Source organism: Poecilia reticulata, chromosome 19, assembly GCF_904066995.2.
Source record: "Poecilia reticulata chromosome 19, P_reticulata-male-v2, whole genome shotgun sequence".
Lineage (NCBI taxonomy): Eukaryota > Metazoa > Chordata > Actinopteri > Cyprinodontiformes > Poeciliidae > Poecilia > Poecilia reticulata.
In genome coordinates, this window is record NC_088848.1 from 15,923,038 (window position 1) to 15,939,006 (window position 15,969).

General features: G+C 40.3%; 3 protein-coding genes and 1 long non-coding RNA gene across 11 annotated transcripts in view; 2 read left to right on the top strand and 2 right to left on the bottom strand.

The window, feature by feature from the left end:
- Nucleotides 1–15,969, bottom strand: part of LOC145549073 (uncharacterized) — a 138,820-nt gene that overhangs the window by 15,166 nt on the left and 107,685 nt on the right. The window lies entirely within an intron of this gene.
- LOC103481782 (uncharacterized) lies at nt 1,148–6,166 on the bottom strand. Its single transcript, XM_008437531.3, has 2 exons — nt 5,700–6,166; nt 1,148–3,786 (listed from the first exon to the last, which is right to left on the bottom strand). Exons 1-2 carry the CDS (start codon nt 5,824–5,826, stop codon nt 2,291–2,293), a joined length of 1,623 nt encoding a protein of 540 aa, XP_008435753.2. The 5' UTR covers nt 5,827–6,166; the 3' UTR covers nt 1,148–2,290.
- On the top strand, nt 6,470–10,595 carry LOC103481781 (uncharacterized). Its single transcript, XM_008437530.3, has 3 exons — nt 6,470–6,919; nt 8,067–8,408; nt 8,696–10,595. The coding sequence occupies exons 1-3, from the start codon at nt 6,772–6,774 to the stop codon at nt 10,114–10,116; spliced, it is 1,911 nt and encodes a 636-aa protein (XP_008435752.2). The 5' UTR covers nt 6,470–6,771; the 3' UTR covers nt 10,117–10,595.
- Nucleotides 10,787–15,098, top strand: LOC103481780 (uncharacterized). The gene is made up of 3 exons (XM_008437529.3): nt 10,787–11,127; nt 12,185–12,517; nt 13,265–15,098. Exons 1-3 carry the CDS (start codon nt 10,992–10,994, stop codon nt 14,395–14,397), a joined length of 1,602 nt encoding a protein of 533 aa, XP_008435751.1. The 5' UTR covers nt 10,787–10,991; the 3' UTR covers nt 14,398–15,098.

Sequence of the window (15,969 nt, forward strand, 5' to 3'; positions counted from 1 at the left end):
ACCCTTTACACCATCATGTTCACAGATTAGATAAGAAAATAAAAACAGCTTGTTCAACAGCTAGGACAATTTTAAGGCTGTCATGTCTTGTTGTTTCTCTCCCTCCCTGTCGGTGGAGACAGATGGCTTTCCTTCCTGAGTCTGTTTCCGCTGCAGGTCTCATCCTGGGAAAAGGGAAACTCCTGCTGAGCAAAACTGTCGAAATGACCTTCCAGATGTTTCATCCTGACATTCATGACTTGCTTTGCCTCCAGTTTGTCTTGTGAGACATCAGTTCCCCCCCTGCTCTGTCTCACTTGTCTGCTGTGGTGGAGTGAACGTTGGGGGATGGATCTATCTGCCGGTGAACTTCCCTCAGAGCTCGTTCAGCAGGAACTCAGAATGACGTTTCATAACTTTGTAGCTACAGTTCCTGCCAGCAGCCTGACACTGACGGACTGAAACCTGCAGAGACGCCATAGCAGTCGGTTCTCTGCCTGCACAGATGGTGAAGCTTCACGAGGATCCTCTGCTGCTGAATGCACCACAACAATCACCGCCTGCTGCACAACTCCTGCCCGGATGCAGAAAGCAAGCAGATATATCTCAATATTCATGGAAATCTGCAGCAGTTTTACATACACATTGTTTATTAATCACAACTAGAGACGGTTTAAGGAATGTGTGAAGGTTGAAGTAAATATTTTTTAATCCTGCCAACAGTGAGGCTTTGCTCTGCTAGTTCTGCCTGCTTTGTTTTATTGAACAGCTTTCTTCATCTGCATGGAAACGAAGGTCGTTTGTTATTTATGGCTAAGAGATATCTAGGGAAGGAATCTGAATAATCTTTACAGTCATTACTGTCCAAAAGTTTTAATCTTCACTCATTTCTTGTTTGTCTAACTTCCCTTTAATCGTTTTTTTTCTGTTAGTGGTTACATTTATCTGAATGTCTTCACTTTGCTTCTCCTCCCACTGAGTTTTCCTTACGTGTTTCAACTCTGACCATTGTTCTTTAAATGTCTTTTTAGGGTTAACTTATCATAGATGCAGTTTGCTAAAAAAAAATTCTGAATCTGAAAAACGCCAAAGATTGACTGAAAATAGAATTCTTACTCCAACACCTTGAGCCGCTGGCTGAAAATAATAAAAAAAAACAAAGAAGCAATTTTAGTAATTTTAGTATTTTACACGTTTATTAAAAGCAACAAAAAATGACACCTTTTTTTCTTAGTTTTTTTTTTACCAGTGACAAACATTTCTGTTAAAACTTTCAGAAAACAAAAATCACATAAACGCGTACCAAACGGTTATACAGGCACACAGAAATATACCAATGATTTAAGGAAGAAATAATAAAAAGATAGACATGTTGACCTTGTTTCTAATAAAGGCCAACAGTTGGATATTCTCTCACATGAAGGCCAATTACAGCTTTATTCACGGAAACGTAGCCACATATTCAGTGACCCGCTTTAAGCTTCGTTCCTTCTGTAATGCAGTGAGATGCATCTGTGAATAAAACATTATTACATTTTGTAACACTTTCAAACAAAAATACATAATATTAAAATCAACATCCTTTTTTTATTGCAGGAAAATCATTTCTGCTGCAGAAGGTTTTTATGTTTGTCAGAGGGGAAAGACGGCAACAATTTAATTTACAGACATTTTTCTGAGGAGTTTTTGTTGAAGTGTAACTAACCCTCCTGTTAAGCAAAACCCCGCCCGTGGGGATTTTAATGTAATTACATTTTGTTTTATTTAAAAGCTACCAGCTGAAGACTAATAACAGCATTTTATGTTCTTCACCGCAGAGCAGTAAACAAATCAGTAATTAAGTCAGTTTCTTTACAGTACTACGTCAGCTGATTTTTATTTCTACAGTAAATGTTTTTCACAATAAGCATTCCTCACAAGGCAACTGTTAATATGTTAAATGAACCAGATTACGAAGTCTTGAATACACAATTTGTCACTTATTTCAATGCAAATGTTGCTCCTTTTCAAAGGTTTTCCTCACTAACTTTTGATTTCTTCCCTTTGGTCTCAACTTATACTAAGACTATAGGACTAAAGGAGGAGGCAGGAAAATGCTAATTGGGTTGAATGGATCAGTGGCTTTAGTGAGCAGCTGTGAGATTTGGTGGACAATGTAGGGCAGTGATTCTATTCATTCCAGATGAATAGAATCACTGAAATTAATCAAAACATTGTAATATTTGTTATTATTAGCAATGTAAACATACAGCTCTGGTCAGGACGTGACCCTCATACAGTATAAACACATTCCACAAGAAAAGAATTAGCTCTATCTTGTGTGGAGCCTCATGTGTGTCTTTAAATTACACTGCTGTGTGAATCTGGCGCCACACAGTGTACAGGCGTGCGGTTTCTCTCCCGTGTGAACAACTTTGTGTCTTGTGAGTGTGCTCTTTTGTCTAAACGTTTTTCCGCAAACGTCGCACTCGAACGGCTTCTCTCCCGTGTGGACCAGGATGTGGCTCTTCACGGCTCCCGGCTCGGCAAACGTGTCCCCGCAAATCTCGCAGGAGAAGGGTCGCACTCCCGTGTGGACCTTGGTGTGCCGCTTAAGATGTGACTTGCAGCTGAACGTTTTCCCGCACTCGTCGCAGCTGAAGGGCTTCTCTCCTGTGTGAACTCGCAGGTGTCTCTTTAAATTGCACTGAAGTCGAAATTTTTTCCCGCAAACCTCACAGGGGAACGGCAGCTCTCCGGTGTGGACCCGGATGTGCTCCTGGTAATGCATCTTGTGACGAAAATCTTTGCCGCAGATTTCACAGCCAAACGGCCTCTCTCCTGTGTGGACTCTCATGTGAGTCTCGAAATGCGTCTTGCGGGAAAATTTCCTGCCACAGACGCCGCAAACGAAAGGTTTCTCTCCGGTGTGGACTCTCATGTGCGCCTGCAGAATCCCCTGATTCCTGAACCTCTCGCCGCAAAAGTCGCATATGAATGGCCTCTCTCCGGTGTGGATTCGCTTGTGGTTGCGCAGATTCCCGCGCTGGTTAAATCTTTTGCCACAAACGTCACACCTGAATGGTTTCTCCCCTGTGTGGACTCTCTTGTGTGTGGTAAGATTAGTCCTCTGGTTAAATTCGTGCCCACAGACGTCACAAATGAACACTCTCTCCTTCTTCCTGACTGCTGGGTCTGAATCTGCATTTTCCTGCCCACTGCAGTGGTTTGTGTTAGCTGAGCTGACGGAATGACACTTCATGTGTCTATGGAGGGACTGCTTGTAGAAATATTGTTTGTCACACTCGAAGCAGCTGTACAGGGCCTTGGCTGTGTCGCCCGAATTGGGTGTTCTGCTCTCTTTGTGCTTAATTTCTGCTCCAAAATCTGGTAGCGGTTCCTGCCAGTGACTGTCCTCATCACTGACTTCAGTCTCTGAAGAGTCTGAAGCTGTTTTTATCTTAAAGTAGTCGCTTACTCCATGGTTTATCGTCATTTCTGGCCCATCATCGGGTTCTGTTTTTATAAACTGAACGGAACTCAGAGGTTTTGACTCTCTGTTATGTACAGTTTCCCTGAGATACAGCTGTGAAGACTGATATTCCTCCTCTTCTTCTTCTTCTTCTTCTTCATCTTCACTCTTCACAATAACATTCAACGGGAAACTGGCAAGATCCTCCTCTCCATAAAGCTGCTCTCCCTCCTGATTGGTCCACGATGATTCCTCATTTTCCTCCTTTATGTGGAGCAGCTCTGGGTCCTGCTCATCCTCGCTGGAGCTCCACTCAAAGGGACGCTCTTCTTTAATCACCAACAGCTGTGGATCATCTGCAGGAAGCAGAAATTAAGTTTGTGGATAAGTCCTGCTAGATTTTATTGAGGCATCAGACATGAAAATTGAAACGTTAACAATACAAAAACAAAACAAAAATGACATAAACAGCAACATTCCCATGACGTATTCCTGCTAGTGTCGCTTCCTCATCAGACAACCAACTTCAGTGACCTTTAACCTACAACAACCACTATTTGTAACGAGCCAGCAGGAACCATAAGGCTCCTAACGTAGACGCCCTTTTTCTGTTCTATCATGTCAGTTCTGGTGTGCAGAGTGAATGGATGAAACATTGTTTGTCATAAGTCTATGACCTGATTTGTCTCACAAGCCCCAGTCAGATGCTGCAGATGCTGTTTTCATTCTTTTCAGTTAAAAAGGGGGAAGTTCCTTCTTAATGTTGCCACACAATGAGGGATTATTGCTAAGGCAATGACTTTATGCAATGTATTGGGATTTTGTAAAACGGATAGCTTTTTATTTTTTAGAGAGTTGTCTTAACAAGCTGATTGCAACAGCTCTGCAGCACTCCCTCATCCTGAGCAAGCATGTGGCAGCAGTGAAAAGGAATCACTTCCTGTTAGCAGCAAGAAACCTCCAGTAGAGCCAGGCTCGGCGTGAACAGGCCATCTGCTGCAACCGGCTGGAGGCTGCGAGACGACAGAAACCACACACAGGAAACACCAACGCTTTGGGCCCGGTCTGCTTTTAATGGAGAGGAAAACATGGAGGACATGAAGAGTTAAGAGAGAAATCTGAAAAGCCAAAACGGCTTAATGTTTAATAGATGTTTTCTTTTTTCACTTATGCAAGTGAGGAAAACAATCCTGAACATTTACAGAATCTTACAAACAGAATTTTCTCTTGCTGAATGCAAACAGAATTAAAAGAAAATACTGAAGGTTTAGGTTTGAATCGTACTGTTGAAGACATCAAATATGTAAATTCTTAGTTTAGTAAAAAGTGTTGTTCAAATCTTTTAGTGAGCTGAATGTATCCGAACGTTAGCTAGTTACTGCAGTGAAATTATTAAATAAAAACAGTTCTTGAAACTACATTTCATTAATCCTAACTTATATGAAACAAGAAAAGTTTGATTTAATGTGACAGAGAACATTTTTTTCCTTTTACAATAAATGTAAACACATGGTTTCAGCTGTAGCAAAATATATGTTTATGTGGGCACATTTGCTACATGTGCTCACATATTAAAAATTATAACATTTTTCAAGTAAATTCTATCTTAATTTCAGAATTGCAATGTTTATAATCATGATAAATACAATAAATATGACCTATTACACAATATTCATCTTTATTTAATAAAATTTGTTCACATCATAAAAAAAAACACTATTACAGGTACAATACATTATGACCAGTGAGAAGGCAGAAACTTCCTCACAGATTTTTCTTTCTAAAAATGATAATTTATTTGTACACTTTTTAATTTCTAACATACACACATGATCTTGATATTGAGCCATTTTCATTATCGCTCACATTAAAAACATTTGAAAATGTTACCCATTTCCTATGACTTGTTAGTTACTCTGCTTGTTGAGGAGACTGAATGAATCACTGCTCACCTGTTCATTTGAAAACCGGATTGTTCAGAACTAAACACGGAGATTACAAATCTAATCTGGGTGGGGTATTGGTGTTGAATGTTGACCAAAGGAAATAGGATTTAAGTATTTCTGACTTCCGGTACTGTTTCCTGTGTTTTGTTTCTGCTACGTGCAGTTTGGCTCATTTTTATCGAGACTAAATGATGCAAAGCTAGATGACTATAATGGCAATGAGGCAAATAACCCGATTTAAATCAACATGAACAAAGGAAGCCCCGTTTTTCTCAGCCACAAAGCTACAGCTAGCTAACTGCGAGAAATGAGTCTTTTCTTACCAGCTGTTTGGTTTCTACCAACATCCTGATGGACGCTGAGCTGCTTCATCTGGACTTTGTCCTCTGCAGCCAGACTTTCAGCGCTGCTCTGATGGACATAATCCACTTCCTTCATGGTTGCAGCCATCTCTAAAATGAACCAGGCCGATCAGCACACACTGCAGTCGGGAGCATTTCTGTTAGGCTCCATAAGAGGTTCCGCTGGAGTGTTTAAAGAGGCTGATGCGCACGAAAAAACCGCAACCAGATCTTAAAAAACCCGACAGTCTGTTTAGGAACGATTGCTGACGTAATGACAGAGTTTTAAACGGGCATCTACACGGCCACCCTGTCCCAAGAACCATTTTCCACAACTATCAAGGGTTGCATCGCGTCAATCCGTATTCAGGTACTTACAAATGAGGCCAGAAAATGCGAGAAACTATGAGAATACGAAACATTAAATTGTATTAAACATAAAATAACAGACTTAAATACTTATTTCGGCTTACAGATATAGGTATAATTTTACTGATGAATAAATACATTTTTTGGAGCTGAAGTTGATTTAGGTAAAGAAGGTAGGTAAAGAAGATCCTTCAACATCAAAATGTGGTTCTATATACAAACATGTCATGATTTGTTAAAATCGTGACTATTTTCTTTTTACTTCACAACTAAGCAGAACTTTGTGTTGGTCTGTCTTACAAAATACAAAATCCCAACAAAATACATCACAAAAAGTGACAAAGTAAAAAAAAAAACATACATTCTTTGCTACCTTAAAGAGCTTTATTATTAATTAACCACAACTGCCAAAACCTCTCATTTTGTTTTGGTTTTACAATAAAACTAATCTATTCTCTGAAACCAAAGTGGACAAAACTTGACTGGATGTTACAGGGATTAATTCGCTCCAGCAGATGGCAGCAGTGAAACAAGAGGCAAAATAAAGCATGCCTGTACAGATGCCTGATTGAAATATGATAAGAGACGTAAACAAAAGACGCGGACACTCATTCGTTTGAGACTTAAGTGGATTCAGTCGAACAGAAACGTGCACAGCTGCGGTGTGGCCGTATGGTTCTGGTTTATGAGGCTCCAATGTGTTACACAAAGAGCAGACACCATGCAGAAAGTGGATTATGCTCATCGGAATATTCTGCCTTTAGAGGACAAACTGCAGGTTAAACGGCTCGGTGTCCATCAGCCGCAAGAAGCTGGGAGAATCCGAACAACTGGTAAGAAGAAGCTCTGTTGGAGTAAAATTTAACAAAACGAGAGTGGTTTGTTCTGGTTTTTGCTCGGTAATCCATTATCCGCCATAGAGATACGTCAACAAATCCGCCATATTGGAAGGGGAAACATTATTTTGGCCATAGAATTTTGAAGATTCTCCAGGGAAACAAAGATAAAATAAAATAAAAATCTGTAATTATATTTCTTTGTTGTTAAAGCTCTGGTGTATTAAAAATATACATATAATATAGGGTAAGACAGAGAGCATACAGAATTTGTCAAATGTCTTGTTGTCTTGTATGTCTTGTTTTTTTATTTGTGTTCTGTCTGTGCAGCTTTGTGTAACAATATTGTAGATCTGGTTGCCTTGAACTGTTGGTGGCAGATTTACTCCGCCTATTAAATTAATGGTACAACAGGCCACATCTGCTTTATCAAGCAAGTAGGACAGATTTGATTTGCACAGCAAGACAAAGATGACAAGAAAATTAAGGCAATAAGGGTTAAAAGCAAGGAATGTGCCTTTATGTATGTTTGCACAAAGGAGGAGAATACTTCTCTCTGTGTGGTGGGTTTGCTTGCCTTGCAGCAACGAAATAGTATATTCTTCCTTTTGCACATTTTACTTTATTGAATTAATGGAACAACAGGCGGTATGTGATTCACGCAGCAAACAAGACAAGTTACAAGTACAAACAAACAGAACAGAAGACAGAAGATCAACAGTGCTGCTGCCCTGACTAGTTGGTTAAAATCATGATGTTGTCTAAATGTTTTGTCAGGATCAATGTTTGTATCTCACACATACTTCTTTAAACACACAACTGCTTTTAGATTTTGCTACACATCATAGTGTGTGAAGGGAAGCTGTAGCCATCAGACCTCTACATACAAGATATTTTAAAACGTCAACAATAACGTATTGAATCAACGACGCAGTAATGGAGGAGGCTGAAATCTCAATTCTGGTCTCTTTTCTGTAAATCTGTTTTTCCCCTCTTGTTTCCATCCTAATATTTTGTGTAAATCTCATCACCAAACAGTTTTTATCTGTTTACAGTCAGGCCCTGTGTGGACAAACACGTGGGTTACTGTGGAGTCCTGCTGAACGAGATTTAGTTAACCATGATGTCCATGTGTCTCCTGCAGACAAGCAGCATCTTTTGGTGATCAAAAAAGAGGTTCCCAGTCTGCAGAGCGCCAGTTTGGACCAGCAGAACGCAGAACTCCACCATATAAAAAAGGAAGAGGAGGAACTGTGGGTCAGTGAAGATGGAGAGATGAAGATTGTAGATGATGAGACCCTTAAGATATCAGAGCTCTGCCACGTCCAAACTGATGACGGCAAAGAGACTGAAGCTCCAACAAGCAGCCCAGCTAAACAAACGGAAACAGGACCTGATGGAGAGGACAGTGGAGGAGCAGAACGAGACGAAAACCCGGAACCAACAGGATACGGGACTGAACAGCAGGAGGTCCAGATGAAATATGGTAATCATCAGGTTCTGCTTTGTTTGCATGAATTTCTCTCATCATAAAGATGGAAGGAGCGATGTAATTTAATAAATGCATTTGTTGTGGCATCAAACATAAAACTAACACACTAATGGTAAGATATAAATATTAATAAATATACAATTGCCTTGTAGACAGCTGAGGGAGGGGCAAAGGTCACATCTAAATTGCAGGCCGCAAAGGGTCAAAATATTTTATTGTTATCTGGATCTGTACAATTACAAAAGTCTCATTGAAACATGACTTTTCTGCTTCTCTTGCAGATGAGCAACTGTTGGTAATCAAAGTAGAAGTTCCTGATCCGCAGAGGTCCAGTTTAGACCAGCAAGACACAGAACCACTCCAGAAGACAAGGCAAAAGGAGCTGTGGATCAGTCAGGATGAAGAGGAGCTTGCTTTGATGAGTGAAGATGAAGAGAAACCTCAGTCATCAGAGCTTCATCTCATCAAAAGTGAAGACAGCAGAGATGCTGAAGCTTCAACCAGCAGCTCAGCTGAACAGACGGAAACAGAATCTGATGGAGAGGAGGGTGGAGGACCACAGCCAGACAGGAATTCAGATCCACATGCTTGTTTACAGTCCAGTCGTTCAGGCACTTCCGAGACTGAAGTCAGTAGGAAGTGGTGGTCAGGAGTGAGTGGAGACGGCTGTGATGACAATCTACCAGGTTCTGGATCTAAAAATAAAGGCTGTAGTGAAGGCTGGTGGGAAATCAGGACACTTCAGTCAGGCGTAAACAGCAAACCTGGATGTAGAAGTGCCGTGAAACCCTTCAGCTGCCCAGACTGTGGTAAACAGTTTGTGTACCAGCAGTCATTCCTGAAGCACCTGTCATGTCATTCAGGAGAAAAGGCTTCCACCTGTTTGGCTGATATGAAACAATCAATAGCCAAAGCTGGGAAGAAATCGATTGCTTGTGTGGTTTGTGGAAAAATGTTTAAGGATCAGTATTTTCTAAAATGTCATATGAGGCTCCACACTGGAGAGAAACCATTTAGTTGTGATGTTTGCGGTAAAGCGTTTAGGCATTCTCATATTCTTAAACTTCACTTAAGAATCCACACTGGAGAAAAACCTTTTACTTGTGATGAATGTGGTAAAACGTTTACCAAGCTGCAAAATCTTAAAGGTCACATGACATGCCACACAGGGGAGAAACCTTTTCAGTGTGAGGAATGTGGCAAAAGATTTACACAAAGGGGAACGCTGAGGAACCACATGATGATTCATAAAGGAGAAAAACCTTTCGCTTGCGGCAGCTGTGACAAACATTTCAGGCTTAAAGCAGATCTTCAGAAACACGCGGTAACCCACACGGGAGTGAAACCATTTTCTTGCCGTTACTGCGGAGCCAGATTTGCTCATCGGGGAGCTTTGACGAGACACATTAGACGGCACACAGGTGAGAAACCATTTGCGTGCGATAGGTGTGACAAAAGATTTTATCGAAATTCTGAACTGAAGTACCACGTGACAGTTCATACAAGAGACTGGAAACAAGACGCTGAAAACAGAAAGTTTGCCTGCAAGGAATGCGGGAAAAAATATATCCGAAAGGTGCATCTTACAGCACACATGAGTACCCACTTAGGAGAAAAACCTTTCAGCTGCAGTGTGTGTAGTGTGAGTTTTACACGCCATGATAGTCTGAAGAGACACACAATGAGAGCCCACGGTCAATAGAAACTGCTCATTCTGCCAATCTAGATGTGTGCATCTAGATTGGTGTAAATGCTGCTAGTTAGGTGTATTTTGTATAGATTAAAATCAGTGTAACTTCATAGATGGTAAGTTTTCCAATATAATCATCTTATTGGTATTGTCTACATGAGGCGCCTTGCTAAAACATTAAGACAATGTTATGTAAACTGTTTAATGTTCATGCTGTGCTGTTTTTCAGTGTGTACATACATGCTTGTTATACTAAAAATAGTCTCTAACCTGACAGTGTCTATGTTGTAATGAGATAGCTACAAACGACATCTGAAACACAAATGTTTCAGCAAGACTTCATTTTTTATCAAAGGTTTTAAATTCTGTAGTTTTGCTAAATACCAACATGCTCATGTTTGTAATGTAAAAGCTTGTTTTTGTCTTTTATACTATAGAATGTATTGTATCTTCAAGAAGGCCTGACATTAATAAAGACTCAAAAAATATGCCCCTTCGAGTTGCTTTATTTTAAAAGCTTAAACGATTGGTTTGTGCTTTAAAAATAACCAATTTCCCACATTAGATATTCATTGAAAATTTGTAATTTTTTTCAAAAGGTTGGGGGTAAGCATTTAGAGCTTTTCTCTAAAAAAAATTTTTTTTTGGCTGCATTAAGTGTTTGAACTGCAAAGATGGCAAATCCCTGCTGACAAACTGCGTTTCCATTTTTACCACCAAGGTTGTGAACTGTCTGCTGCAGGAGCGAATAACGTCCAGCAGAAGGCAGCAGAGCGGCAGTTACAGACTGCTGTCCGTGCAGATGCCTGCTCAAAAATAATAATTAAAAAAGACGTAAGGCTTCGCTTTTCATATTTATGGATCCAGTCTGATTATCAATCTGCTTTATGTCACAGAGCGCAGACACCATGAAGGAAGTGGATCATGTTCACCACATCAACTTTGAAAGTCTGCCTTTAGAGGACAAACTGCAAATGAAACAGCTCGACGTCCAGCAGGATGCTGGCGCAAACCAAACAACTGGTAAGAACTGAGGATAACATGATTTTAGCTAAAGGTGGGTTGTTATTCATTTGTACAGGTTTGGGAAAATCAAACCTCACAATAGTCCGAATTCAGACTGGAAAAATGTGCGTCCTCTCCAGTAAATCCACATTCAGTATGGCTGCTGCGCACAGCAAAACGCTGTGAAAGTAGCAGAAGTAAACAATTTCTTTGCTGTTCTGACAGGTTATAGCACACTACTGCAATCTGTACACATGCTAGTTTGCAGAGTGAATGCATAGAACAGAAATACGTTGTTAACAGCAGGCAACCCAGTTGTATAAAACAACATTGAAAGAAGACCTACTGGAGGCACTGAGGCTGCGCACTGCGCTCCTTCTGTCTGTCTCCCAGGTGCACGGTGGGCGTCTCAGGGCGCATCACCAGGGTTAATTACAACCGATCGGGACTTGGCACATTTATCTTCATCCTGTCCAATTAATACAATAAACTAGCTCCCGGTTCCTGAGGTAAACATGTCAAAACTTGTGGGATAATTAGCCAGAACGAGGAACATTGAAGGCGGAATATTCTTTCTCCATTATTTGGAGCACAGCTGCATATTATGACAGTGTGAGATAAATAGTAATTGTGAAAAACTGAGATACTTACAAGTTGTTGTTGTTGTGCACATTTATGCGTGCTAAGGTCCGTTAAGAAATACGTTGTTTTATATTTTGAAAAACAGGAAGAAACAAAAGAAAAACAGGTAAAATCTAGGTTGGTAAGTGAATTAGAGTCAAAGACATCAATGACACAATTTATTTATTTAGATCCTTTTCTTTAACAGTGTGTGAGTAGTCAGTCCTCTGCATGGCCATTTGTGATTACACTCCTGACTATTGCTGCATCTCTTTTGTAGCACTTTTGTCTGCTAACAAAGGCCAAAAAAGTCTTTAAAATTACAAAATGTCAGACTTTTTTAACCAGATAATATAAATGTCTCTCCAAATTGCCCTAAGAGTGTGTCTATGTGTTGCTCTGCGATGAACTTCATCTCACTCACTCAACCGTGGCGTCCATTTGTCCCTGGCAGATGTGGAGCAGCTCTTGGTGATAAAAGAAGAGGTTCCTGAAGAAAACCTCCAAATAAAGAAGGAAGAGGAAGAACTCTGCCCCAATGCCGATGGAGAGCTGATCAACGAGGAGGAGGAAGAGACTGAGGACAACTGGTTCCCCTTCACGGTTGTTACTGTGAAGATTGAGGATGATGAAGAGAAGCTTCAGTTATCAGATCTTCATCACATTAAAACTGAAGACAATATGGAGACAGAGGCTCCAAGCAGCAGCTCAGCTGAACAGATGCAACAAAGTCCAGCAGGAGTTCAAGCGGGATGGAAGGCGATCCCGGGAAAACGGTGTTCGGACGGTGAGACCCTTCTCAGATTTTAATTGGATGTTTATCTAAAGGCCTCCTAAGCAATCTGGAAAAGTCTGGAGACTATCATCAAGGTCTGAATATAACGGAAAATGGATTGCTGTAAAATATTGAAAAACTTTATTTCCAATCTTGTTAAATAAATGTTGTGTCCTAACTTCTTTCCTCATGTCCTTTCCTCTGTCTTTATTTCTACTCTTCTTCCACTGTATGTCTCTCATTTCTTATTTATTTTCTTGTTTCTTCCCCCTTTACTTCCTTGAGTATTTCCCTTTCTTGTGCTTCCTTCTCCCTGCTTTTCTTTTTTTGTTGGAACCATCATTTTTTCCTTCTTTGTGTATTTTTTCATCCTTTGTTGTGTTCATTCTTTCCTTCTTTCCTTCCTTGTTTCATTTTTTAAATCCCTCCTCATATCCTTCCATACTTCCTTCAAACGGACCTTCCTTATTCTTCTTCCTTCATTCTATCTAACACCCACAGACGGTAGAAAGGTCTCGTGGTCATCAGCTAAATTTAAGTCCGACACACTTTAATTAATCTCTTCTTGTGTTATTGCTGTTTTCTACATTTAACTTGAATAAAAGTTTTTATTTAACTTGTAATTTTGACTTTGGTGGAAAAGTAAAAGAGCCAGACCTGAATAAACATTTTGCCTCCTCTGTCATTAAGCAGCAGCGATTTATGAAGCCGTTTCACTTGTACGATCTGTAATGCAGCTTGTTGTTGTGTCTCTTGCAGAGGACCAACGGATATTGGCGATTAAAGAAGAGGTTCCCGTTCTGTCGAGATCCAGTTCAGACCAGAAGGACTCGGAGCTTATCAAGATAAAGAAGGAAGAGGAGGAACTGTGGATCAGTCAGGAGGAAGAACGGCTTACTGTGAAGAATGAAGATGAAGAGAAATTTCGGTTATCAGAGCTCCAGGAAATTAAAGCTGAAGCCAACAGAGAGGCTGAATCTTTAACCAGCAGTTCAGCTGAACAGATGGAAACAGAACCTGATGGAGAGTATGGTGGAGGACCAGAACCTTATGGGGCTTTTAACAGTATTTATGGAAAAGCAATAAATAATGAGACTGCTGTTAAATTACACACAATGACTCACACTGGAAACAGAAAACATGGCTCTGATCTTTGTGGTAAAGGATTTAGAGAAAAGGGTTACCTTCAGACACATCAGTCGCAACTTCGGACTGAAGAGAGAATATTTGCCTGTGATGTTTGTGGCACGAGGTTTCAAAGACGTGAAACTCTTAAAAACCACATGAGGATCCACCCCACGGAGAGACAGTTCATCTGCACTGTTTGTAGCAAAGCGTTTTCAAGACAAGATCATCTAAAGAGTCACACTCGTGTTCACACCGGAGAGAAACCGTTCAGTTGTAGTTTTTGCAGTAAAGGATTTTCACAGCAAATTCATCTGAAGAGTCACATGCGAGTTCACACGGGAGAGAAACCGTTCGTTTGTAGCTTTTGTAGCAAAGGATTTTCGCGACAGGATCTTCTGAAGAGTCACATGCGAGTTCACACGGGTGAAAAACCGTTTGTCTGCGGTGTTTGCAGCAAAGGATTCTCACAACAGAATCACCTGAAAAACCACATGGGTTTTCACACGACGCCGTTTAGCTGTAGCGACTGCGGTAAACGTTTTGTGAAGGAGGACCAGTTAAAGCGACATGTGAGGCTCCACACGGAAGGAAGACCATTTGGTTGTGACGTCTGTAAAAGCAGGTTTTATAAAAGGTATCATCTTGAAAATCATATGAGGATCCATTCAGGAGAGAAACCGTTTGTGTGTGGAGTTTGCAGTAAAGCATTTTCACGAGACGGGGATCTGAAGCGACACATGGGTGCCCATGAGGGCTGTAACTAATGAGTCAATAAATCTATGTTTTATGATCATTCTGCCACTATTTTAACCCATCCCTGATCTTTTTCCGTGCAGTTTTTGTGTTTGACTCCTCATTTTCAAGTTGACACTGCCGGTCATGGGGCACCACACACTCCCTCCTCCCTTACCTGTTGCTGTGTGGTTCCTCCGTCCACCAATTTCAAGAGACTCAGTCAGATGTTCTGAAGTCATCCTGTGGAAATGAAGGGAACTACACACATTATTTCTATCAATGTAGTGAAGTTTGGAAATGGTCATAAAGCTAAAAGCAGCGTTTTTTGGAGGACTCCCAGAGTTTCTCTATGACGTTCTGAACAGAGAGGAAAAACGTATTCTGCAGAATAACCAAGTTGACCTAAAAACTACGACTAAATTAAACACATTTTATTTTTGCAGTGTAGCTTGACACTTTTCCTACTGCATACATCTTTTTACGAACATCACATCTTTACAAAATAACATCCTTATTCTCTGTGTTTTTAGGTGTCACTTTAAATTTCATCATACTGCTTGGAACTAAATAAGTATTTAGCACTTAATTTATAACATCTTTAGCAAAAAGAAGCTGCAGAGCTTTCTGATCAACTTCCTCAACAGTTTCCTCTCAACTTTTGAGAGCAGACCATACAAGACGAAGAAGTCTGATGAAATTGAAGTTTCTTGCAATAAAAATCAACAATCAATGTGTTTTGTGTTTACTTCTATCGATGTTCATGCCCTTCATCAAGTAGGGAGCAATAGTTTCCACAGCAAACTGATCACAAAATAGTACAGTTGTTGAAAAGTAAATTCAGTGTTACAAACTGAGGATTGTCTGTGTTGTACAATAACAAAGAACAATAGTTCCTTCAGATACATGCAGAAATATGTGAAAAGTTTAATTTCCTCATTCTGTGTGCTGGCAGACAGAATATTTGGTATAAGAGACCAAGAGTTTCAAACACTGGTGTTATGCCATCAACTACCTCCATTGTGAGTGGACATTGTGGTTGTTTTGGTGTAAATTTTGATTTCGGATGGAAGTGAGCTGGTTCTGTCCATATCTCAGAGCTACTATCTGTAGGAACTTGGTGTTGTAGATCAGAGGTGGAGTCACGAAGGTAAATGAAGTGATGTAAGTGACAGAACCTTTTTGGGAACATGGCAGGGAGTTTTTCCAAATTGGATTCAGATGGTTTTAATTCCAAGCGGGTTGGCCTTGTCTGCGTCCCGATGACAGCGATAATTAAAGCCAGGTCTGGTCGAGTCGTGAGCAGTCATATGCAGCTCTCAGATGTCCTGAATAAACAAACTGGGTTTGAGTTTTGCATGTTGTTGCATTTAAAATTATTTTAAACATTCATTTTATGTACATAAATGTCTAAAGAGGTACAGAAATGTGTTGATGTCTGCTCAGTTTATGTCAGTTTTACAGCTGGAGGAGATTCCTCTCTGTTGTTTTAGTTTATAGTCATTCTGATAAACAGCAGAAGTTGGTTTCAATCTCAATGCCTGTGTTGAAGTTTCAGACCACATCTCAAATGGATTCTATTGTTGAATTCCTGAGGAGTTGTT